The 25715-nt window shown below is 41.5% G+C and overlaps 1 protein-coding gene across 2 annotated transcripts in view; it reads right to left on the reverse strand.

The window, feature by feature from the left end:
• Positions 1–1855: 1855 nt before the first annotated feature.
• Positions 1856–25715, reverse strand: part of LOC111230530 (septin-7-like) — a 30364-nt gene continuing 6504 nt past the window's right edge. Inside the window, exons 3-15 of one of the 2 annotated variants that reach the window (XM_022757288.1) lie at positions 23712–23814; positions 18233–18339; positions 14075–14175; positions 13804–13938; positions 10225–10342; positions 9403–9495; positions 8593–8689; positions 6209–6260; positions 5356–5481; positions 4929–4949; positions 3265–3400; positions 3030–3175; positions 1856–2716 (exon numbers count right to left, since the gene is read on the reverse strand). In XM_022757288.1, coding sequence (XP_022613009.1) covers positions 2680–2716; positions 3030–3175; positions 3265–3400; positions 4929–4949; positions 5356–5481; positions 6209–6260; positions 8593–8689; positions 9403–9495; positions 10225–10342; positions 13804–13938; positions 14075–14175; positions 18233–18339; positions 23712–23814 — 1272 coding nt within the window. In that variant the 3' untranslated portion in view covers positions 1856–2679. The remainder of the gene's footprint in view (positions 2717–3029; positions 3176–3264; positions 3401–4928; positions 4950–5355; positions 5482–6208; positions 6261–8592; positions 8690–9402; positions 9496–10224; positions 10343–13803; positions 13939–14074; positions 14176–18232; positions 18340–23711; positions 23815–25715) is intronic. The other variant, XM_022757289.1, reaches the window with a different exon arrangement.

Below are 25715 nucleotides of genomic sequence, written 5' to 3' on the forward strand. Positions count from 1 at the left end.
TCCTGTCGCTGTCCTTCGTATGATGAGAATAAAAACACAGTCAGGTGTTCAGGGCTGGAGCGGACTGGGAATCGCTGCAGTGTTAGTGACCCGGGTCAACACCAGAACAAATACCCGTGTGTTTAGTGGGTTATTAAGTACAAGGGCCGACAGATCAGGGCTGGCCCCCACCTTCCTGGGGCCCCAAGCAGAGGATGATTTGTGACCGCTTCTTGTGTTGTCATGTGGGTCGACACATTAGGTTTCAGCGTACGGCCTCAGCAATTGGCTGAGGGTGCCTTCACCTGGGTGACCCGAGAGCTCAGCCGACCAATCAGCAAGAGGAGAGGCCGCAGCAGACTCTCCGTCAGGCTGTGGTGTGATGAACACACAGCGGCAGAGAGTCCAAAGGGCCGAACGTTTGTTTGAACAAGTCGGAGGAAAGAAATTTAAGGTAACATTAAAAAAATACTGATTTTTTTTATTTTTTATTAAAAATCTGGTGATTGCAAATATCGATTGATTAATTAGACACCAGAGCTGATCAACGTATCAGCTGTCTGTGGGAACACCTCACTTTGAATAATAAACATAAATGATCCTGTTAAACAGTAAACAGGAAGTAAACATGGACCCAGGCTTTTACCTAGCAGCATGATTCCTGTGAAACAGGTTCAGTGTCTCTGAATGTTCTAAATTCAGTGTTTCCAACCCAACGAGAACAACGTGCTGAGGGAAAGAGGGAAAGAGGGAAAGAGGGAAATAACAGAGACACTGACAGACATTAGTGATGAGGATGTGCTGTTGTCTTTTGCTACAGGATAAAGATTCACACACTTTTAGCTTCCTGTTAGTGAAGAACTATTTTTTAACCTTAAGATCTCCTTTAAGAACCAGTCATCTCACAGAACTCAAGAACACCCTATCTCCCACGTGGTTCCCTCTACTATAACCAAACTTTAGAGGCCTTCCTGCTCCGGCTAAGAGTCAAGTACAGTGGAGAGTCTACAGATTCTAACATTCAAAACATATTTCTACGCTGTGTTATCACAAAGATATTAACAGAAACATCCGTCGACCTCAGATCAAAGAGACACTGACAAGGCAGCTCAAAAGACTGGACGGTCCCTGAACCTGTCATGTGCTGCCACCTGCTGGATGCAAATGTCTCAAAGAAAACTTCAGAACTGTTCAACTGTTCACTTTGAACCTCAGACATGGCGTCAAAAATGGATGTGACCTCCCAAAAGATAAAAGTTTTCTGACTTTCGCTCTCATGTATTTCCAGTTTTTGAACTCAAAGTAAATGGTTCTGGCTATTTATACAGTGGTGTAACGCAATTCTATACTTCATGCTAACGATTTACAGACACATATATATATATATATATATATACACACACACATATATATATATATATATATTTATATACACATATATGACTTAGAGAATAAGATTTGGCAGGAAATCAACATACTGAACTGTACATGTACGATATTCACACCGACAGTCAAATCAATCATCAAAGTGCAACTGAATGACACCACAAACTAAACTTATCAAAGACTCAGTGAAACATTTTCAACATTTACATTCAAAAATCTACTAATTTTTTTGTTGTATGCATATTGATACTTTGGATTGATTAAACGATCTCGTTAATTCAGAAAAACAGAGATTTCTTTTTCTTACCCTTCCGTATGGCACCAGGTGAGATCAGACTTCGTTCATGATGTTTCCAACATCTGGAGGAAGGTCTGAACCCAACAGCATCAGCAGCAGCAGCAGCAGCAGCAGGTTGGAGACCATAGTTTCGGTGCCTTTGGAGTATTTTGTAAATTTTTTGTCGTAAAATGTAAAATTCAACACCAGCTGTTATTTTTCCCCATCACAATTTTATTATGTGACTTTGTACAATAAAAACAAAAAACGAGACATTACAAAAATACAGATGCAGTACACAAAACTGTGCTAAATGTGATACAAAGAAAAGCCAGCTTGGTGCAGTGACTGAGTTGTCACCTGTTTGACTGAGGAGCCTCGGCTTCAGCTTTCCCTCCACCATCCGACAAACCTGTTCCCCGGAAAGATTTGTTTGTGTAGGAAAACATTTTTATACAGAATCGGCACAAGAACCTCAAATGAATTCATGCAGAAACACTTCATGAGCAGTTTTTCATTTCAGTTTGTTTCACTCAGCGAAGTCAGGAGTACACGCTTGTTTTTCAAGAGCGGGGCGAGAAAACATGATGCAGGAAACAAAATGAACACAATTTATACACCAGGGCCAAAACAAAAGAACAGTAAGTAATAAAATGTTACACATGAATCAAGTTAAACGCTGCGGCTTCGCATGACATGAGACGGGGGAGCAGGAGATTAAATGTGATTGTTTTTTGGCATTAAAAGGAAACAGTGAAACATCCGACACTCCCACAGAAGAAGAGGAAAGACTGAACTCTTTTTATGTGAATATAGTTGTTTATGTGAGCGATGACCCAGATCATAGGACAGTGATAACAGTTCTTTAAAGAGGAACGTGAGGGAGGAAAGGCTGGTCCGGACGATACTGCCCCCTGGTGTTCACTGGATTATTACACAGTCACATGGTCAAACTGTGACTGATCGACAGAGGATCTGACGATCGAGGCTGGCAAAAATATAACACACCGTAACATCGGGTAGGTCCTCCAGAGTCGTTAAAATATCTTCTTCTTCTTGTTCTTTTCCAAGGTTCTGTAAAAAACAAGACGAGGGAAGAAGAGAAGTCAAGCATTCGTCTGGTTGGTCTGACGCAATCCCTCTCGTGTTGGTGCCTTTAATGTAAAAGTGACCTGGTTTATTCAGACGTGGCGACAACGTGTAGAATTACAATAACGTTCATGTGATGAGGCGGAAATGTCTCGCCGGTGACGGTCAGAGCAGCAGCCATATTGTTTTTGATACGATATCTCTGGCTCAAAGGTTCACTTAGACTCAAGGATGAGCCGATTAGAATTTGGTCGCTAAAGGTCAAAGGTCAAGGTTGTGGTGACCTCGGTGTGTTTACCTGGAGGCGTCGAGCTTCTGCTGCTCCAGGATCCTCTGCTGAGCCTCCCAGCCGGCCTTCTCCTCCTCGTGTTGGCGACGTTTCTCCTCCAGTTCTTTGTGCTGGGCCTCCAGGTTCTTTTTCATTTGCTCGTGACGCCTCTGGAGCTGCAGGGTCACCCAAGAGCAAAATGTCCAAAGGAACGAAAACTAACAAACATATAGTTTTTAAAAAAAAGCAGCACCGTTGGTTTTACCTCAGCCTCCGAGTCTCTGAGCTTTTGGAGCTTCTCTTTGACCTTCATCTCAAACACTTGCTCCATTTCTTGTTCCATCTTCTTCATCTTGGACACGTGATCCCGGCGCTCCTCCTCCATCTGGGCTAGAGGACTCCTGAGGACACAAAGCAGGTTCACACAAACAGCGCACGGCGGCCGCTACGTGGATCGCAGCGCAGGAGGACATGCACTTAAAAAAACACTTTGTGACTGTGATGAGAAGGAGAAGAAGCAGGACCAGGGGGAGGAGGAAAGACCAGCTCGCTCGCCGTCCCTGGAAGCCGTCAGCGACAGGCGGCTTCCAGCGAGGGCGGCAGCTGGAAGGTGACAGGAGCTTTTCAGGAGAGAACGAAGCCGAATGTCTGATTCAACGTCTCGACTCTTCCTACTGGTCAAACTTATAAAAGCACGTTTCTGTAACAGTTACTGATTTCATCTTGTTTGTAAATGCAAAACGTGTCTGATGAATGTTTTGAACTATGTGCTAATTAGCAAATGTTAGCATTCTTTGAGTGTGTCCACATTGTAACACAGTAACTAAACAGTACAGACAAATGTGGGCTCACTATTTGGCAAGCTGCAGGTCACTGTTGCCCTTTTTATCTAATGTGTTACAACAGCTTATAAATGATTTATAAAGTGTTAACAAGCTAATTAATGAACTAGTTATAAACCATTCATGAATCCTTTATAAGGGGAGTCCGATCATAAAGTGGCACCAACCTGATTGTTTTAATTTCCCTGATTTTGTAACGTAGTTTTTGAATAAATAATATAAATGAATCATTATCATAATTAAAGATTTGAACAATACGACATGAACGTGGTGTGAATACAAGCTGACAGAGCCTCTCGTGTGACTGCGAGCTTCCCTTGTCAGACAGTTCCCTAACTGGAAGGTTAATGAGCGAGTGGTTGTGTCGTGTTGAACAGTAAATTGTTCAGCTGTGGTTAATTAATAAGAAATGTGCGATGAAACAGCAGAGCAGGTGGCTAAGACAGCTGATGGCCAACAGGCCTTAGAGACAGGGTTCCCACACCTTCTCAAACATTAAATTCAAGGACTTTTCAAGGACTTTGCGAGTTCAATTCCCTCAGATTGACAGACTTCACTCTGCAGAGCTCGAGACAGGGATCGAGGTTAATTCCTGTTACAGCACTGAGGGTTTTATAATGAGAATTAACAGGCTACACAGATGTTCACAGACAATACTGGAGGAATACTTCTGGATTGTGCTGTGTGGCAGTGATGGCAGACTTCATGGTCTCAGCCTTTTATTTACCAGTGGTAAGTATTGTTTGAACAGATAATATAAATTCAAGCATTTTCAATGACCCGTGTCTATTTACGTGTTTTCACAAACTTTCAAATCCTTGATTTTTTTTCCCCTTAAATTCAATGAAATCTGATGAAACGTATTAAGGATCTGGAGGACCCATGGGAACCCTGGAATAACTCTGATTAGATATATTACACACAGCTCATGCAGAAGCTGATAAACTATGATATTTGTATTGTGACGTGATTTAGGGCCAAGAAAAGAAAAGAGAATCCTATCAGGCGGGGAAAAGGAATATGTTGAGAGAGAGAGAGAGAGAGGAGTGAAACTGATTCTTTGGAGAAGTTAAGTGAAATCACTTACATGCCGTCAGACGTCTCAGGTCTAAAAACAAACAAACGCACAGACACTTAGCATGCTGCCATAAACCATGCGTTAGCTTGTGAGGGTGTGCTGGTGATCACTGACAGCTGCAGCCGGATTAGCAGCTGAATTAGTGCCGTCAGATTAGACACTACTGATACTGGTGACTGGTTAGTGGTGGGTGTTAGTGCTAGTTATGTCTGGGTCTGGAGAGGGTTTAAAGCTGATTTAGTGACAGCTTGTTCGTTCTAATCTGCAGGTCTCTCGCCCCAGACTTTGACCTCTGACCTGCAGGTTCCTCCACGGTTACACAGTGAACGATGTTCTCACAGGGTCCTGATGAAACCAGGATCCCTCCACCAACATTTTCCCATCAGCTCACACTACAAACAACAGTGCCGTGTCGATGCTGTACTGGTGGACTCACTTGGTCAGCTGACCCTTGCTCTTGTTGTTGTCCACACCGTTGTAGGTGACGGCGGCTAGTTTCTTGCTGCGGTAGTTTTCATAGTGAACGTTGTTGGTCACGTCCTTCAGGTCCTGCATGTGGGTCCTGGAGACGACAACAACAACAAACAGGAGTGACGGTGAATCAGCACGTTTACTCTCAGCTGAGTGGTTCACTGACGTTTTCAATTAAGAGACTAATCTTTCCATTAACACTGTCAGGGATGACGGATTATTACGGCCACAATGAGGGGAAAAAAAAATCTGACATTATGAGAATAAAGTCAAAATATTATGAAATTAAATGTTGTAATTTTAGGTTCCGTGTTGTTTTAGAGGGAAATAACGACTTTACTCTTTAAATTTCAGATTGTTTTCAGTGTGGCTCTGATGAAACTCTAATTGCAGGTGCATTAAACCTGCACAAGCGTTAAGTGAATTATGTAACTTTCAAAATGAAAACATTTTGCAGTTCACCATCATTTATTCACCAAACACTTTCAGCCATGTTCCCTTCAACAGAGCCGTGTCTGAGGTTCTTTACAGTTTCCTTATTTACGGTCCATCGATCATCTCATTCAGACTGACAGATCACCACACATGCAAAGTATTCGTAATATTTATGGTGCTATCATCTTTTTTATAATACAAATATAATACAAATAATACAAAAATACCAGATTTATTCCTTGTGGATTTACAACAGAAATAAAAATGATGATGATTACCGAAAATACAACCTTAAAACCAACTCTTCAGACACAATAAACAATAAAAACAAACACAAAACTGTAATATTAAACGATTAACTCTTATTATGAACTTTTCCTCACCTGATGAGCATGTTCCGGAGAATTGTGAAATCACAGTGCTCTCCGTTTTCCACTGTAGGAAGAGAGAGAGAGGAGAGAGTTCAGATACAACAGAGTGGAGAGATTATAACACTACAAACGATCCTGCAGGGACTCGGACTGAAACACACTGATTACCACAATATGTTCAACGATGCAGCTGATGGTTTCAACACAACAACACACTAAAGAAAAATTACAACGACTTTTGTACGTTTTTGTTTTCGAAGCTCTGGTCACAGGTTTTATTGGTTATAACAAACTGTTCTTGTCGAAGTCACTGCTGATATCTCTGAATGAATGAGGTAATAACACGGTAATAACACGGTAATAACACGGTAACAAACAGAAGCAGTTATTTCATTATAAACCAAAAAAAAATCAAACATGCATAAAACATAAAGACAAATTTTTAAAACTAACAACATACATGATCTGATCTTTATTATTATAATATTCTATATTTATATAACACTATATATAGGCCATGTGTTTATATTATATAATATCTATCCAGTTGTGAAATGAAGTGTGTTCTCCACGCAACACAAGGCCCCGTTAACAGCACGGTATTAAATGGTGACATTAATTAACTACCTGTTTATTTTTTGATGCATTCAGTTTGATTTCACTTGATTTATATTTCTGACTAGTCTAATAACCTGAGATGTATTCAGTTATATTTCTGACTAGTTTAGTCATCAATACAACTGAACACATCAACAAATAAACAGGCAGATTAGTTGTTGAAAATACGCTATTTATCAACTCTTTGTTGGTCTTGGCAAACATTTAATGACTGATCTCCTCTCTAGTTTTCCCACGCAGTGAGTGTGGATGGCTGTAGTACCAGAAACCGTCAGCAGGTGGCCTCATGTGCTGCTGCTTCTCTTCCTCCTGCAGTCTCCGGTGAGCTTTCTGCAGACTGCTGAGGTGGATTGACTTCCACAGCTTCTCAGGAGCCTTGCCCTCTTCCCCTCTCTCTCTATATTTATACTGACGTGGAGCCAAAAACATCTTTGCTGTTCCAAAACTCACTCCCCAGTTTCATAATAGCATTTTTCTACGAGTCACCCACCAGGCTGAGCTGCACTCAGCTGCTCGAGACGACACGAACACAATCTATGATCGACGGTCCCTTCACTGTCTCACTGCTATCACACTTCAGACACGTCCTCGTCGCTTTAAGCCGAGTACGTTGTCTTGTTTCATGTGGTATACCACAATGTCACAGCAACTTCCTGTTGTCAGGTCTAACAGGACTCTCATTTCCTGTCTTAGGTTCCCACTGTATGTCGCCATTTCCCCGTCCTCTGATTATAACAAGTCGTTAACTGGCAAAGAAACAAGCTGATTGTCTCTAAGCCGCTGCATGTGACTGATGATTACATTAACTATTGCACCCCCCAGTCATTTTGCAGTGGATATATTTGTATTTATATATTTATATTTTTCTATTTATTCTTCTCTTTAACATTTCTTCACATTTTATTGTAAATCTTTTATCTTATTGTTGCATTTTTCTATTTATATCCAAGACATCTGACCTGCAGTTACTCGCTTGTTTCATCTTTCTTTTCTTCTTTCTATGTTTATTGATATGAACCAAAACACCGAAGCAAATTCCTCGTATGTTGAAAAACCTCATGGCGATCACGGTTACAGTGATGAACGACTTGCATGGATCAAAAACCTTGGGACAGATTCAATCCAATACTAATGCTGTTTAAATAATCTTCCTTCAGTTTTTCTTTTGGGTCTTTTACTCCAGTTAAATTCTCCTGTTTCCATCACTTTCTATAATATGATAAAATCTTTGTTTTTTTATATACATCACTGACCAGGTCACTTTCACACTCTTTAACAGAAGGACTTGATCTTGTTGGCTCTGAACTGTGGGACGACCCGCCTGAATTACATCAAATTCATATTTAATGAAGCTTTCCAGGAACAGAAACGTTTCCTGGTGCCGCTGAGCTTTGACTCCTGCAGGGTTTCCACTGTTTGCTTATTACTATTATTTAAGTAATCCACCTTGATTAGCAGAAGCCTGGTAGGAACATTAACATTAATCTGCTGAGATGGTTTTCTTGCTGAGACTTTTATTTATGTAAATATGCACATAATATGAATTATCTTTCATTAACTACTATGAAATAATTATCATAGGTTATACTTATAATTAGTATAACCTTTGTATAGTTGTCCTGCTCATTATACATAAGATAAAACGAATGCTTCACATGTGGAATTTGTATTTTGCGAATAATCCATTTATACCGTTGGTCGGTGTTTGATTTCAATAAAACTACAGAAAATAAATAAAATTGCAGCAATTAATTCTTTCAGTTATTTCGACCTCTCACCTTCAGCCACGCCCCACGGGTACTGCCTCCCGCGCACTCGCTTTCCATTGACCTCGATGATGGTGTTACTACCGACTACGGCCAAGGGTAAACGATCCTGCAGAGAGAGGGGAGGGGACACAACTGTTGCACAGCTCACACATGATGCTATAAATACTCTGCGACCGTGCGCTCACACACTGTGTGTACGGCATGAACCCAAAGATCCTGCATTAAAGAAACAACTCAGCTGATGGGAATTTAGACACTTTGAGTTTGAGTGAAGCAGCAAACTGGATCAGTATTTGTCCAACAACAGTCCAAAACCAAAAATGATTAATTAAGGTTTGAATTCACCTTTTACTGGTACTTGTATAAAACATGTATAACTTGTATAACATTTTAAAATCGCAATTCTCAGAACAATCTCAGCTCTTTCTATAACGAGGCGCCTTTCTGTCGTAGAGCAAAGAGATGTGAAAAATTGAAGCCTGGTTTTTGAAATTCTTCAAATCTCTTGTGAAAAACGAACCTTTACTGATGTGGATGAATTGTTTTGGAGCTTGAAATAGATTTACCAAACTCTGCGGGTTCGTAACATTAGTGCCACATGTGAGTAAAATAGTAAATCAATGTGTCGTGTTGTCACTCGGCTTAAACCAAATTTCAGGGGCTGTGAGTCACGTACGATCTCATAATGGAAAGTGGAGCGTCGACAGATTCTAACAACATTTAAACCACATTTCTACAGTGTGTTATCACACAGATAATAATAGAAACATCCGTCGACCTCAGAGGGTCAAAGTTTAAGGTCACGTTAGAAGAACAGACCTTGATTTTCCTGATCATCTTCATCTCCTCCTCATCATCCGTCTCTGGGAACTCGTAGATTTTGATTTTGTGCTCCTGGATTTCTTTCATGATCTGAACACGACAGAGTGAAAAAAAAGGGAAAGTCTGGGTGAAATGGAAAATCGTTCGAACAGGTTCATTTAACATCAATAGTTCCACTGACACACACACACACACACACACACACACACACACACACACACACACACACACACACACACACACACACACAATATTGATGCAGCCCATTTCTATTTAAAGAAATAAATACAAATCTACACATTAAATTATAAAGTACAAGTATAAATGGAGCAACAGGAACATGGAACACAACTGAATTCAGTAAAGCTTGTTTACATATATTAATATTCCACTTTTATTCCAGATATGACAATATTTGGAATTTGATGCAGGTCATGTAAGCAGCATATTCGGTTTGGATATTCCACATTCTGCTTTTTTTCCACTTAACACACGTGATAATATTGATAATATTTGGGGTTTGAGGAGCATTCACTGGACAGATTCACAGATTCAGGATAATCATCTTTGCAGGGCAGCGGCGGAGATTCATGCCTGGAAGAATAACCCACATTTCTGGACCAGACGGAGAAACACACACTGTTTTTAAACATTTTGAAATGAAGTTTGCACACCTGCATGTAAACCTGAATACAAGTGGAATATTAGTATTTCATCAGCCATGTGAATAGCTTCGTAGGGATAATGTCTTTTTCAGAGCGACTGAATCATCCAGCCACATAAACAGAGCACAGTCACACCTGTAACACCGTAACACACCTGTTTCTTGAACTGTTGACACTCCTCGGGAGTCATTGTGTCGGCTTTGGCGATTAGGGGAATGACGTTTACTTTTTCGTGTAACCGCTTCATGAATTCAATATCGAGGGGCTTCAGTCTGGGGACAGAGGCAGAGGAGAGACGAGAGACAAGGTCGTCAGTGACAGGTAACAGGTGACAAACACAAACTTTAAAAGGGGTTTAGTTGTTGATCATTGCCGTCTCTGGCTTCCCAGTCCTCTGTGACGTGTCTTTAGTAGTTCCCAGGATAATAAGAGAGATTGAACCTCGAGCCAGTCTGATCAGCAGCTACTGGAACAGCTGGTTTGAGGTTATTGCTGCCGGAGGTTTAGTTCAACCAGTTATTAAATCGCTCACTTTTTCCACCATCACTGTGAATGTTCAATGACTGTGTTCAATAAAAAAGAGTTTAATTGTGATACTAGCTTAAGGACACTGTGTGATGAAGATCAAATCCCATTTTAAGACCAATCAATTGTCAACAATCCACTTTACAAATTGATAGATTAACCAGAACGTTGTTGCATTCACGGTTAGTTGGTCGGAGTTTGTCTTTGTGTTGCTGCTTTGTTTGAAATGGTCAGTCAGAGTAAACGGCCCCTTTTTGTGCCGAGTTTGGTCTGTTCAGTTATTTATAGTCACGTTTTGTTCTTCAGACCTGAAGAAGCCACTGAACACGTTACATAACACTTGTTTTCACAGTACGACACATCACCGACCAACTCATCTTTTCCCTTTGAAACACACGTAAGCACTCTGTGAAGCTGCTGTGAATTTATTAGCTCTTCTTGCTAAAAGGCCAATGCTGGTCTAATATTCTGATATATCACACACACACACACACACACACACGCACGCACGCACACACACACACACACACACACATCCAGGGGTGTTGCTGAAAATGAAAGGAACCGTTCGGTGCTTTTCATTTGCCAAGAGAGCGAACAGGGCCGTGGTCAGTGCCCCACACACCGGGTCACTGCGGGCTGCCAGGATCAACTGCACTGTACTGCAGAACCACCCTTTGTTGTAGGCGGCAGTGTGTGTGTGTGTGTGTGTGTGTGTGTGTGTGTGTGTGTGTGTGTGTGTGTGTGTGTGTAAGTTAACGCTTGGCTGTGGCCGGAGCCAAGACACCGGGGTCTCTGGGTCAGCGAGCTCAGGCCAGATTACACTAATGTTATTCCTGGCCGGTTGGAGGCCAGAGAAAGCCGAGTGCGAACTGCTTAACTCCTGTTCGTCTGACGAGCAACACAGACACACAACAGCTTGTTTACTTCCTATAATGAGGTGAGGGGAAAACCTCTCCAAAAGACAGCTACAGCAGTAACCAACTAAAACTGCAGGCTGATCCTTGGTGCGGCCGGTATGTGACCCGCCCTCGATGGCGAAGGGAACGCAGCGCCGTCTTGTAAACGCCCCTGAGCACCGTGTGTGGGAGCCAGTTGCAATGCTTTATCTGTCCACCAGGACGAGCAGTAGTTCGTTTCAGCTTACTGCCATCAGACTGGACCACGCTGACCCAGCACGCCTGAAATCAGCTGCTCATATTTCATGTGTAGGAGGAGGAGGAGGGGGCGACTTCTACAGATTTCATGAGGCTGGAGTTTTAAGAGCTGTGCTCCCACTTTTTATATGGGATCTACCAGAAAAGTCATTTTTTATTATTATCATTTCATAACTTCAGGAATCGTTAAGGTGAAATATGAGGGTAGAATTGAGGTTTATGTTGTTGTGGCTGCTAACATTATTAAAGTTAGCACACCATAAAAACAGCAACTATTTCAAACAGTCCGTTCTAAAGTTTATCTGGAATTAAACAAACATTACAAACCTCAATGTGTTTTCTCAAGTTGGTGAATTTTCGGCAGCGACTTTGGTCGTGGTAAACACACTGAACAACTGAAACCAAATGAATCTTTCTGTATTTTCTAAAAATTCGAACACGGACTTCAGGTCAGACCCTGGTCTCTGGTGAAGAATCTTCCGCCTCATCTTTATCTAATGTCGCCTCTGCCAAGTTCAAACTGAGCTGCTCAACAATGCGTCAAGCACAACATGACAGAGTGGAGGAGTTGGCTGTGATTGTTTTTCCTCCTGTGATGAACACAGTGTATGGTCTATCACTTTTTCAAAGTAAAAAAAAATGAATTCCTCTGACTCAAAATTGCTTCAAAGTAAGAGCATTAGTCAAAAGTATAATATTTGTCTTTTAAGTGTAGAGGAGCAAAAGTTTATAAATCCCTCGCTGGACAGAGAGAAAGACAGAAAGAAAGATGACCCTGTGGTGTCCTGAGGCAATCACATGGTTTATGTGTCAATGTGTTTTTGTGAACAAACCACCATCTAATGGCTCCCTGCGGTTGAATGAGCGCCACTTGAGTGGGTGTGTTTACTGTGGAATCTAGACACATCTCGTCAGGCAGCTGGAGGAGGGGAGGAGACAGTCAGTGGCTGGAAACTGGCTGGAAGCCACAGAGCCTTCGGCAGGGGGCAGTAATTCTGGGTGGCCGAGCCCGTGATACTGAAAGTCAATCTGGGCATTTTCTCTATCGGTCACCTCATGGACGGATCATAGATCCTGTTCTCTCTTCCCAGGACATGTCTCCTCTTGGGTAGATCATTTATAAATACAAATTTCCATTGGTTTGACAATGACTCTTTCCTGTCAACAACAAATAACCAGCGTGCTTTAAAGACTCTTCGGGACTTAATGATCAGAGACTAGACGTCAGGCTAAATACACCTGAAACCTTGTCAGTACAGAGATAGCGAGAGTTAGCATTAGCACAACCGCTAACACTGTGTCAGCCACTGCCAGTTACAAGCTAACAAACAGCATAAACAAATAGAAGATGTTAACTCTGTTAACCGTTCTGAAAAAACACTAACTTGCTAACTGTTCAGAAAAGATGCTAACCACGCTAACCAAACTGAAAAGTAGATTTTTTTACATGTGAGGACCATGTTAAACAAAATATTTATCGTAGCAGTGGATTTTTACAGCGTTTAAACATGTCTGGAGGAACTTTAAACACCCTGGCAAACATCTTGGTGCCATTTTTGATTATACTCTCAGCTTTAAGAAGTAAAAAAAGCATGTGTTTCCTTGTAACTGCTGAGTTGTATTAATGTCACAAAATGAATTCAGGAAATCACGCAGTCTAATTCAATGGTGTTTTTATGTCAGGACCTTTATCTCCTGACCGACTCAGCTAGTCAACCAACAGACTATTTATTGACAACTACACTTTTGTTCCCAGCAGAATTTACAAACATTCATAAATAAGCCTTCGGAGGATTAAGCTCCTGGTTCTGAGACAATGTGTTGAGCAGAATTTAAAACAATTAATTTATCAATCAAAAAAATATTCAGCATTATGTTTTTTTAAACCACTTTAATCAGTTATATACCATCTAATGCTATGAACATGGCAGGGAAGCCTTAACAAACACTGTGATGTTGAAGTGGTAGATTTGTGAAATGCCTTATTTAAAATACACCTTAATAAAAATTCCAGGACTCCGTGGTGAGAAGAATACCCCTGTAGTACCTACCCATGTCCAGACGGGGCAATGAAGTACAGGCAGCACTGCACTCTGCTGTCTGGCATCTGTCGTCTGTTGACCCGAGACTCTGCGTTGAGGTAATCTTCAAACTTGCTGTCGATGTAATCGGTGACTGGCTGCCAGCTGAGAACCACACACCATTCACATCAATGTCAGGTACAGTGATACAGTCACAGTGTATCATCATCATCATCATCATCATTATTATTATTATTATTAATAGAACTTATCTAAAACAATGACAACTAGCTGAACTCACCAGTTACTGTTGTCAACAGCATCACCAAACCCGGGGGTGTCGACGATGGTGAGCAGAAGATGGACTCCTCCTTCCTTTACAAGAACCTTCGACTGTTCCACCTGAAAAGAGCGGGAAACGTTTGACTGAAAGATTACAAGGCTGTGGCTGTATGTCACAATTAGTCGAAATGTAATTGAATATCGTGCAGCCATGATGTCACCCTTCAAATTCAACTTTGTAAATGTATAGAAAAGATTTGCAGGTGTGGAAATTTAGAAAAACTATGTTGTCGCCACTAAACAATTTAAGATGAAGCACAGCGCCTCGGACAGACGGAGGCAGGGAGGACGGGAGCTTCAGAGCGCTTTGATCAGCGTGGGGCGGAGACAGAACCCATGATGGACTTTCATTTCATCCGCAGATCTGAACCAAACGCTCTCAACCGCTCACTCATGTCAGAGTGAAGGTCCACACAGGAGCAGGGCCACACCGCAGGTACCAGACAAACACAGACATCACAACACCTGGAAAATACATGTCCAAGTCTAAACATAGACTCTTTCTTTTTGAGCTGATGACTCGAAATACAAATGTGCTGTAACGTACGTAAGAGTTAAGAGGATGAATCCATCGTCAAAAATGTTTACGTGATGCGTTTACATTAAAGAATGAGGTCACATGTCAGCTGACAGTCGACTGAGAGTTAACATTAAAGGCCCGTTGTACTGAGGAAGGCGTGATCAGTGAGGAGAATGTATGACTGATTGGATCAACCTAGTCATGAGTCAGCGGCTGTTCTTTTATTTACGCCATGGTTCATAAAGCAAGGCGCTCTGAATGTCCTTTCAGAGATCAGGTCTTCTCTCCGTGCAGCATGAATTAAGAGATTTGAGTCTGTAATTCTACAGAGAGCTAGCGGCTCTCATATAATATACAACAAGAATTTATTTATTTATATTTTTCGGCGAGGATGGGACGGACGTTTCGCCGAGTGACGCCTCGGCAGGAGTCTCAAGGCGACTCTGGGAAAGTTCTGCTGCGATGAATGGAGGACAGGATCCCGCCTCATGTCAGGTTCAGGTGTCAGACAGTGGACGCCTCACTTATATTGACAAGGATTGTCCCATTCTCGTGGACACGATATCTCAGAAACGCCTTGATGGAACTTCTTCATGTTTGGCAAAAACATTCACAAGGACTCAAGGATGATCTGATTAGATTTTGGGGGATCAAAGGTCAAAGGTCAAGGTCACGTTGACCTCACAAAATGCGGGTTTGGCCTTGTGAACACAATATCTCCATAACGCCTTGAGGGAATTTCATCAAATTTGGTAAAAGCGTTCACCTGGACTCAAAGACAAAGCAACTAGAATTTGGTGGCTAAAGGTCAAAGGTCAAGGTGACCTCACAAAACATGATTTTGGACTTGTGAACCAGAACTCCTCAAAGGAATCCCTTCAAATTTGGCACAAACGTTCACTTGAACTCAAGGATGAGCTGATTAGATTTTGGGGGTCAAAGGTCAAAAGTTCAAGGTCACGGTTACTTTTTTGCCATTACTCAGGACTTCACACAGCAATTATGACTAAATTTCACACAAATGGTTCATATTTTATGAGTCTGGATTAAACAGGGAGGTAACCTGAGTGGCGGAGGCATGTAATCATGAGGAAGTGCTTCTAGTTTCCAGGCTTCATCTGCAGCCTCAGGCTTCAAGGTTCATGTTGTACATTCTGCTCACCACAGCTGTAAAGAGTGGTAATCTGAGTGACCGTAGCCTTTCTGCCAGCTCCAACCAGTCTGTGTCCATTCTCCTCTCATCTCTCTCATCGACATCACGCCTCCGTCAAACTTGTTTTCTGCACTTTTGTTGTTATTTTAATCCTAAAATTCCACGGAAGCAGGAGCGAGTGTCTGATGCGAAAAGCGAGGCGTGCCTGTGCACTGGCAAAACAAGACTAAGCTCAGTGCACGTGGCCTCGCTGGCTAATCACCAAGTCCCTGTCCTTATATGCTCTCGGGGCAAACCGAGCCTTATTAACCAGGAACAACAGAGACATCTGGCCTATCACCTCCAACACTTAACACCCATTCTGTCAGCTTATAATGAACAGGAATCTATTACATACAGTATTCCTCTGGGTTTCGTCCGGTTCTCTGGCATGACTAGGAAACAAAGCGGCCACAATTATTTCAAATATAATTAGTTTGTGGCTCCTGGAGAGGGAAAAAGAAGAGTTCTCTTTGTATTTATTGTCTCGGTTCGAGAAAGGATAAACAAGCAACACTTACTCACATACAGTACATTTCATTTCAAGCATTAAATTCAGCATACAAGAATACATTCTCCCCTGGAGCTGAATCGCAGACAGTCTAAATCTCATTTAAACTTTTAAGAGGAGCTGAGGGGATGTAATGGGCAGGTTAACAAATTGGAAGCAGCAGAGGGGCAAGGGCAGACAGAGTCCCTCGGTGTGTTGCCAGGGATTAGAGGAGATTTAGAGCAAAGTACTAGATCACAAGGAGCAGGTGAAGGGAAGATGCTCCGCTTGCAGCTAGATTAACCCAAACTGAAGACTACTAAAGGCAGAGGACGGGAGAGAGAAGCCTGTGGGAGCTCCTTCACACCAACGGTATCACCTCTCACTCTTCAAATGGACGTTTACGTATCACTCAGCCTGTCCAGGATTTCGCAGGCTTTCTTTTGGGGGGGATTGTTGTGGGCTAAAATACCTGATTTCGCAGCAGCTTTTCTTAAAAGTTGTGATGCATGTTGCCATTTTTTTTTGGTTTCTTTGCAATGAAACTGCAGTTGGACGTTCAGGGCCTTTAAAATCACAATAAGGTTTGAAATTGTATTTGTGTGTGCATATGTACATCCTAATATTCCTGGGATGTAATTGGTTACTATGGTAGGTCATTCCATTTAGATGAGACCATCAAATGTTTATGTTCCTTAAAGTCTAATACAAAATTGCATATCATTCAGGCGTAAACAAAATAATAGGAACACCTCAGTCCTGTTTTAGGGTAGATTTTGTGTAAAATACTCAACACAATGAATGAATCTTTATTTAACTGAGTAATGCAGTAAATTTTACTTTCCTAAATAGGAAACCATTTAAAAGGCAAGTTAATGTGGGGAAATGTGTCAACTGTAAAACCTAACAACAATCAATCACAATTACATGGCCTAATAAGAAACTATAACACATTCTGCCTTGGGCAAACAGACTACCTCATTGTTAAAGCAGATGAACCGGTTTCACTGTCTAACATAAACTCACGGGTGACAACAGCTGGGAGGAGCAGCCTCATAAAACAAGATCTCACACAGCAAATATTCAGCTGATGCCTGTAACACAGAGAGAGAAAAAAAGGCCGGGGCACACCTGTGTTGTCAGGGTCACATCAGTCTATCATGTTTCAGTAAAGAGAGAACTAGATTAAAACTAGAACCACCTCCTCGTGGTCGTATCCTTCCGCCACTCAGAATAGTTTCAGGTCACATCCCTGTTTATCCAGAGTCAGAGAACATATTAAACATTTGTGTGAAATTTTGTCATAATTGCTGTGAAGTCTTGAGTAATGGCTAAAAAGTGTTTTCTAAAGTCACCGTGACCTTTGACCTTTGACCAAAGTTTAATCAGTCCATCCTTGAGTCCAAATGGACATTTGTGCAAAATTGGAAGCGATTCCCTTGAGCAGTTCTGGAGATATTGGGTTCAAAAGGCCAAATTCATGTTTTGTAAGGTTACCGTGACCTTGACCTTTGACCTGTAGCCACCAATACATCAGTTTGTTCTTGAAATCAAGTGAGCGTTCGCACCAAATCTGAAGATGTTCCTTCAAGGCGTTACAGAAATACTGCATTCACAAGGCCAAAACCGTGTTTTGTGAGGTCACCGTGAGCTTGACCTTTGGCCTTTAGCCACCAAAATCTAATCAGTCCATCCTTGAGTTGTAGTGAATGTTTGTACCACATTCGAAGAAGTTCCTTCAATGCGTTTCTGAGATATCGTGTCCACGGACGACCTGAAAACAAAATGTCTGCAGCTCTGTTTGTCGTCGGCGCGGAGGAATAAAGATGAGTCCTTACGTCAAACCAACAGAAAATCCACAATGAACATAGAGAAGGACCAGTTTGTCAGCAGGTGAAATGACTGTGTGTGTTACCTGTACAGTTTTTTTTATTCTGTGCGAAGGACCCGGGTACTCGGGGGAGTAGAGGTCCGTCAGAAAGAGCGAGTTGATCAGCGTCGACTTCCCCAGCCCAGATTCCCCTGAAAGACAAAGAGCAGTGTGAGTGTGTGGGAGTGAACTCCACAGATGCATGTCATGCCTTACTTGGTTTTTAATCCTCTTTTTCATGCCAGACTGAGGCGCATGAAACAATGTCCAGATGTTTATCAGCTGCATTAGTAATGCAGTCTTTTTGCCGTTTCACATACTTCACATGTTTGAGATTCAAAAGCTTTTTTCAGCACAGGAAATAAATCCCTTTAACCTTGTTTTTTTAAATTTCTTTAAAAGGCACGCGTTAACATGAGATGAAGAAAGAGACGGCCAGGGTGCAAGTTCTATCCTCCCAAATCCTTTTCCTGTCTGCGTTTCAGGAATCTAATCAGAGAATCATGGGAAGGGAGGGGAGGGAGGATTTTCAACCACCACAGTCATCATGAAGTCTCACTTTAACAAAGGAAGGAGAACAGAAATCAAAAAGCATACTCTCCATTCCTAATCTTCTTGGTCTTCACACTTTGACAGTTTGAGATTCAGTTCATTTGAGGTTAAAAGACCCATGACATCACTTGCTGATGGGTCATTACTGCCTTGTTTTCTTGGTCCTTATTCCTATCATCTCATCTCATCAGCCACACTGCAACGCTTCCTGTGAGAGTGACTCTGCTAAAACACAACTGTACAACAATGTCATTAAGGGAAACCAGGCCAACACTTCAACTGTTCTTTACTGTTCCAACAACAACTTACAACATCTAGATGGGTAGGGCTGGGTGTCAAAACACGGTCCTCAATCACCCAGATTCAAAATGTTGTTTTGTTATTCTTTGATCAGAAAGTGTCTGATTTAAATCAGAATTTTTTATCAATTATAAACTGGATTTTATTCAGGGGAAGTTCTTGTATGGCGACTTGTGTTTAGACAAATTTAACAGGCTCCTTTTCTTTAGTGAAAATCTCAAGTTCTCAATTGAAAAATGCTTTGTTTTATTATTGTACCAAACTGCATCATATCACACCAGAAGAAACCAGCCCTCCAGTTAGACCCACCACCCCTCTTTTGGAGAGGATTTATGGAACAACTTTTTCTTTAACTAGAACTTAATGATTATCTGGTAAAGTCACATTTTTTATGAACATTTTTTAAAACCTTGTTTCACTCGAGTCCGTAAGAGAAGAGGCCTCGAGGATTTGGATTAACCGATGAGTTTGTTGAAGTAACTCCAGATAAATCATCCAACAGAGAGCAGCACAGAGCTGCTAATGTCACCCTGAACTCTGATGTATTTCCATGACGGTACTGTCTGTAATCCCTGAAATTATGTAGCTAATTAATTAAATGCTAACTCTTCGCTTTGGGAGCAATACTAATATTAGCTAGCATGCATTAGTTATAATGCTATACGTAGTCAGATAGTTAGCCAGGCATGCTAATGTTAGTAGCTCATTAAGTTTGGTAAACTTTGAATAATTTAATGACAAAACATTAATCTGGTACAATTTTGATGTTAAATTAATCACGTCATTTCTAAAGCACATATCCAGGCTCTTTTTGGAGCTTAAATAATAACAAAAACTCTGCATGAACCGGGAGCGCCTAGCTGTGGTAATCCAATACCATCAGCAGTGCGCCTGTTAAGACTGGGGTGAGCGGAGGGCAACAAGGAGCGGCTGAACAAAAGCTTCAGTGTGAGAGAAGAGGCAGTCATACGCCGGTCCTGACCTTTACAAGTGGCCGGGGCCAAGATGCTGCCACTGTTGCCAACAACATTCAACGCTCCACGAGAGGAGGACGGCGTGATGAAGAACATCATACAAAAGGATCCTTCACTCAACGCTCTCTCGGAGGCAAATGTTTTCCCCGAGAGGGTAAAGCCACATTTATCTTGCAAACTCAACAGAAACGTTTCAGGGATCACAACTGGTCTGTGATGAAACATCTGTTCAAGGCTGAGAGGGAACCGGAGAGCTCTTACTCACTGGAGACTGATGGTTACCAAGGGAAGGGCTGTTGTTCTGTGCAAACTGTGGGTGAAATGCATATGGTATAAATGTCAGCTTGAATTAAGGAAGCCGAGAGCTAACAACAACAGCGGGACTAAAGAGCCACACGGTGAGATACTGATCGAGGCCCAGTGAGAGGAGAGGGCGAACGAGGAGCTCTGGTTACACAAGAACCAATCATGAAGCTCAGGAGTTATGGTGATGACTCTGCCACAAGACTGACATTAGCTGTGGAGATCTGATGAGATGATAATTGGCTTTGACTGACTGAAAAATATTCTCTACCCTCGCTGCTCTGTGAGTCAGACTCGGTCCACACTGTTGCAGACGAGCGTTTCAGCTCTGTCCAAACTACCTGCCTTTAAACTCATATCGAATGACCGGTGTTGTACACTGGGCATGTGCATGCCGGTGTTAACAGGAAGCAGACCGTCTACTCGCACTGTACTTGCAGAAAATACTACGAACAGGGAACAGCAGTGGTGAAAAACATCAGAGATTTCTTTGCCTGGACCGACGACGAGGTGGAACTGAGTATAAAGTGTTCATGGCAGCAGAACGTCATTGATCAGTTCAGCAATAGGATCATGTGATAGGACAAGCTGTGACTGATAAGACCAAATCAAGAAGCAAACACAGATGTCCACTGAAGCAATCTTCTGTGGCTACTTGTGAATCTTAATGTATGTTAATGTACAGCAATCAAGGAAGTCTAATTTGGAAGTAGGACAGAAGATCGCCTCGATTTTGGATTTTACAAAATTTAGTGATATATTAACTATATTAATTATGTGGAATCAAATGATGTTTCATTTTAGAACAAAAACAATATGAGACTCCTGAAATTCAAGCACATAATTGAGAATCTCTGCTGGATGTGTGCTCTGGGTCATGAAAAGATGCAAAGATGTGATTTTTCCAGGTCGACACAATATATTTCAAGACATTGTAGATTTTCTTATTTTCCATGAGTTTTCCAGGTCTAGAAAACTGGTGTAAAATATTTTTTAGGTTTTCTGAACCAGGATATATAAAGAAGCCTTTCAGTGTCATTACAGCCAGGCATCCCAGTTTGCAGCACCAGAAGGGGCCAGTCTTGCCGAGCACAGCTCACTCTGCAGCCAACACATTTCCTTTAAAGGAAATTTCCATGGGGGTTTATTCAAAAGAACTTCCCACTGTATGGAAGAGGCTGTTACAGGGGAAGCAGGTAAAGTTCGACCTGTGACAAGCAGCCTGCATTAGGTCACTTCATTTAACAGGGCGTTCAAGAAACTGGCTAAAAATGTTGCAGATGAAATGAGAAAAAAGGGAATTTTTTTGTGTTCAACATTATCGTATGAAAGCAGTGATGTTCTCTCCACTTGTCTGTGTTTATGAATGGGACTTCCCTTTCTAAAGGAGACAGTAAAAGTTTAACAAGTCTGCGGCATGACACAAGTGTTTAACACATATCTGTTGGCAAAGCCATCCATTTTCCTCCTGAAAGCCCCTCTCAGTTATGTGAAGGTATTCTTTCCAAAAGGGACACAAATGAGAGCATTCAACTCTCTGTCAACCAGGACCGAACACAATGAGCTCCGGCTGTAGTGGCCGACATCCAGGTCAGTTCCTGCCAATGTGTAAATCACTGCCAAATATTGACTTTGACCAACAAATGGCTCTGGCCCACTTTCACTTGTCCGCCAACAATAGCTCCCCCCCCCACATCCACACCAACACTACAACATACTTGAACCCACAGACTCTAAAAAGTCATTCAGGGGACCTTTAACTATGACTTCAGCATAAAAATACAAATTCTGTATTTTAGTTTAACATTTTGAATTGTAAACATAACATTGGTAATTACGACAACTTACAACAGTGACTGATTTCAATTCCAATTTCTTTGTTTTTTGATGAATTATGAAAAGAAGTGGTAATTTAGATTTAGTAAGACATTTGTTTGATGGCTTAATTTTTCTCTGTCTTTACTTGATAAGGGCAGAATTCCCTTCCAGTTAACAAGGGAACTGTTTATGACATTAATTCTATTACTTCCTTGTTGTCTCTCTGAAACATGCATTTTCTATAAATTGTATGATATCGCATAAATTGCATTACCAGTGGGTTTCCCGCCCTGGTTGGAAAATGTGTTTTATATCACTCCAATCAACCCCTAGAAAAGGAAGGAAAAGTACAGACGACCTGACACTTCATCTCCGGCATGACAAGCGTTCGACTTGGCAAATTACCCTGCTATTCTAATTACACGCTGCACCACAAAATTGCCAGTACACAGCGGGGGGAAACTCCAGGGTGTGACTACATGAATGCAGCCAGGAAGGAGGAGGGTGCTCTGATCGCCATGGAAACAGGCTCTTTAGGCCTGGAGGCAGGTAGACACTGAAAGCCACAAACTCAGTGGACAGGATGTGACATTGTGAAATCATTCAGCGCCTCTTCCTGCCCAGGTAGCCCTGGACAACGTGCAGGAAAAAAGAAAAGGAAGGGTTTTTGTGGGTGTGCCTCGCTTTAAATCAGCTGCTCTGGCTCTTTCACTTTGGCTGCATCATTGGAATGACAGGAAACCCCCCCCCACCACCACCACCACCACACAATCCAAGAGACACAAGCCACACACACACAAGTGCAAACACACATATGCAGCAGCGGTGGGCTGCCTGTGCTGCTAAATTGCAAACATTTGGAGTCTTGTTTTTTCTGTTTTATGTGCAACGTCTCCTCCTCAACTACAATTATCTCTAATGTGTTTGGACAGATGACTGCTGGAGCTTCTGAGAAACGCATGACTGCTCAACACACCAACATGGTGAGTTGTAACACAGACATCTTCTCATTTCAATAAGCAAACAGACTGAGAAACGTCATTCCCTCAGTGTTTGTTTGCCTCAGATCAATGCCATAGACTGTAAATAAAGATGGACGTAATCACCTGTGGGTGACCTCATGGAGGAGCGGTTTTGAAGCTCAGAGTGAGCTGCCCCGCCGTCGCCATCTTGGCAGTGTCTGATTCTGCCCCTAATTCCCATCTAATCCAAAAATGGTCAAAGAGGAGGGGGGCATGTGGAGCTAAGACTTCAGTGCATGCTGGTTTGTGGCAAGCATACGCTCACCACCTGTCACTCAAAGAGGCCACGCCCTCAATTAGACATAACTTTAAGCCTTAATAAAATGTAAACAGGTGAATTATATAAACAGTTGTCATGAAGGAGGAAATTAGCTCTTTTGTACCAGGCTGTAAACATGTTCAAATCACCATCATGCATGATTGATGCATTAGCATAGTTTAATTTTATGCACGATCCATGTTGATAAAGACACAAAAAAATAGAAAATGCAGAAAATTATGTAAAAAAATTTTTTTTTTTAAAGCAATAAAAGAGAATTCAAAATCATTACTCACCTACAACCATGAGTGTGAACTCAAAACCTCTCTTCACTGATTTTCTGTAAACTTGGTTGGGTAGATTTGCAAAGCCCACATAGCCCTCCAGGTTCTTCTGTTGCTGTGGACCAAAAAATATAAAATCCTGGTGAGACAAAGGTGAAACTATAACCTCAAAGATCTCATATTAGACCTTTTAGGCTGTAGGTGTCACTAGATTCAAATGACGCAATATTTAAAAAAACAAAAAACAAATTGCATTTATGAGCATTTGGTGAACAGTGAATTTTTATGAGCCATTTTTACTACAGTTGATTCGGTCTGTAGAGCGCAGAGACTAAGCAGGCCGATGTGAGTCAGAGTACTTACAGCTGTGTTGGAGGGCAGTCGAAGGAGGCAGGTCGAGGAGGCAGGTGCACAAACACAGAGAAGAGAGACAGAAAGAAATTAGTAAAAAAAAGCACTTTAAAATCACAGAGGATTTCTTTCTTAGCTCTGCTTATCTGCTGGCAGGTTTGCTACCTCTTGGTATATGAATGAATACTACTACTATGAATCTGGAGAACAGGTTTCAGTCTGATGTAACCCTCGAGGCCTAAGGGTATTTTCTCAATTTTTAAATATTCTCTTAAATTCACCTTTTTAAATGTGTTTTATATCACAATTTTCAGAACAATCTCAGCTCTTTCTATAATGAGCCCCCTTTTGCCCGAGAACACTTTGTAAACAGTTAATTTGTCCCTAATGCTGAAAAATTGATTGGTTGATCGGTTTTTGAAATTCTTCAAATCTCTTGTGAAAACAAACCTTTACTGATGTGGATGAATTGTTTTGGTGATTGAAATGGGTTTATCAAAGTCTTAGGTTCCTAAAAATAGCACAGTATACACATAAAATGGTAGATAAATGTATAATAAATGCCTAAAATGAACCAAATGTTAGAGGCCTCCTCATTGGCCTTCTAGAGTCACATGATCTTGCAAAAATATGAACCGGAGATTAGAGTCTAAAAATTCTAACATTCAAACCATGGCTGTATTATCCCAAAGATATTAATAGAAACATCTTGAAGATGTCAGTGGGTTAAAGAACGTCCTTGACTGTTGACATAACACATTACTACAGCACTATGCATCAACGAAAGTCAGACCTACACTACAGTAACTGTACTGTATCACTGAACAGTTATTTCCTGTGTGTTTATAGGAGCTGTCACCGGTTAATCTGAATTTAACCTGATGCATCCTTCACTCGTCGCACTGGACTCACTAACCACATACACATGCACACACATTTCAAAACAGACTATCAGACTTCTGGCTTGCATCCCTGGGCCTGCTGCTTCCTGCTGTGGAGACAGCTGACCAACATCCAGCCTGAATCAGTGCACTAACGTCTGAGAACACAACTTCATCTCTAATGTGAAGGGACACGCGAAGAGACTAACGGCAGGATGTTGAAGTGAAATGCTTGGTTTTGGTTGCACTGAAAGGGATGTCAGCTCAACACTGTGCTCTTTCACATACAGTTCATAAAAAGCATCACCAGCAATCTTGCTGCTATTCCGACATTTTGTGGCTACGGTGTGATTATCAACAGGAGATGTGTCACGTACGCTGATATGTGCAGCACTGTATTAAACAACTGTGACCACGTACACTGCTTCAGAAAATTACTTGCTGAATTTGAGTCAGATTATGCATCAAATTTCAGTTACCGGCACTTGAGCTGTCTTACTGTCTTATTTGGTTGTAATCTGTCATCACAGATATTGTATAACAGTATGGACTCAAGCATCACCATCTACAGTCAGACCCCTCACATCCTTGCACTAGGGATGTCACTTTTTATTCAAAATTCAAACAGTCGTTCGAACACGGGTGAGAAGTTTATAATCGAACTGTTCAAAATGTAGCTGCATTCTCTATAAGTGCGTCAGAGCATCAGCAGGTAATATTGCTAATAAAAAAAATGAGCTGAACTTGATCCAAATCATGTTGATAGATTTGTTTCTGGCAAATA

Source organism: Seriola dumerili, unplaced genomic scaffold (genome assembly GCF_002260705.1).
Source record: "Seriola dumerili isolate Sdu_G_001 unplaced genomic scaffold, Sdu_1.0 BDQW01000273.1, whole genome shotgun sequence".
NCBI classification, from domain to species: Eukaryota; Metazoa; Chordata; class Actinopteri; order Carangiformes; family Carangidae; genus Seriola; species Seriola dumerili.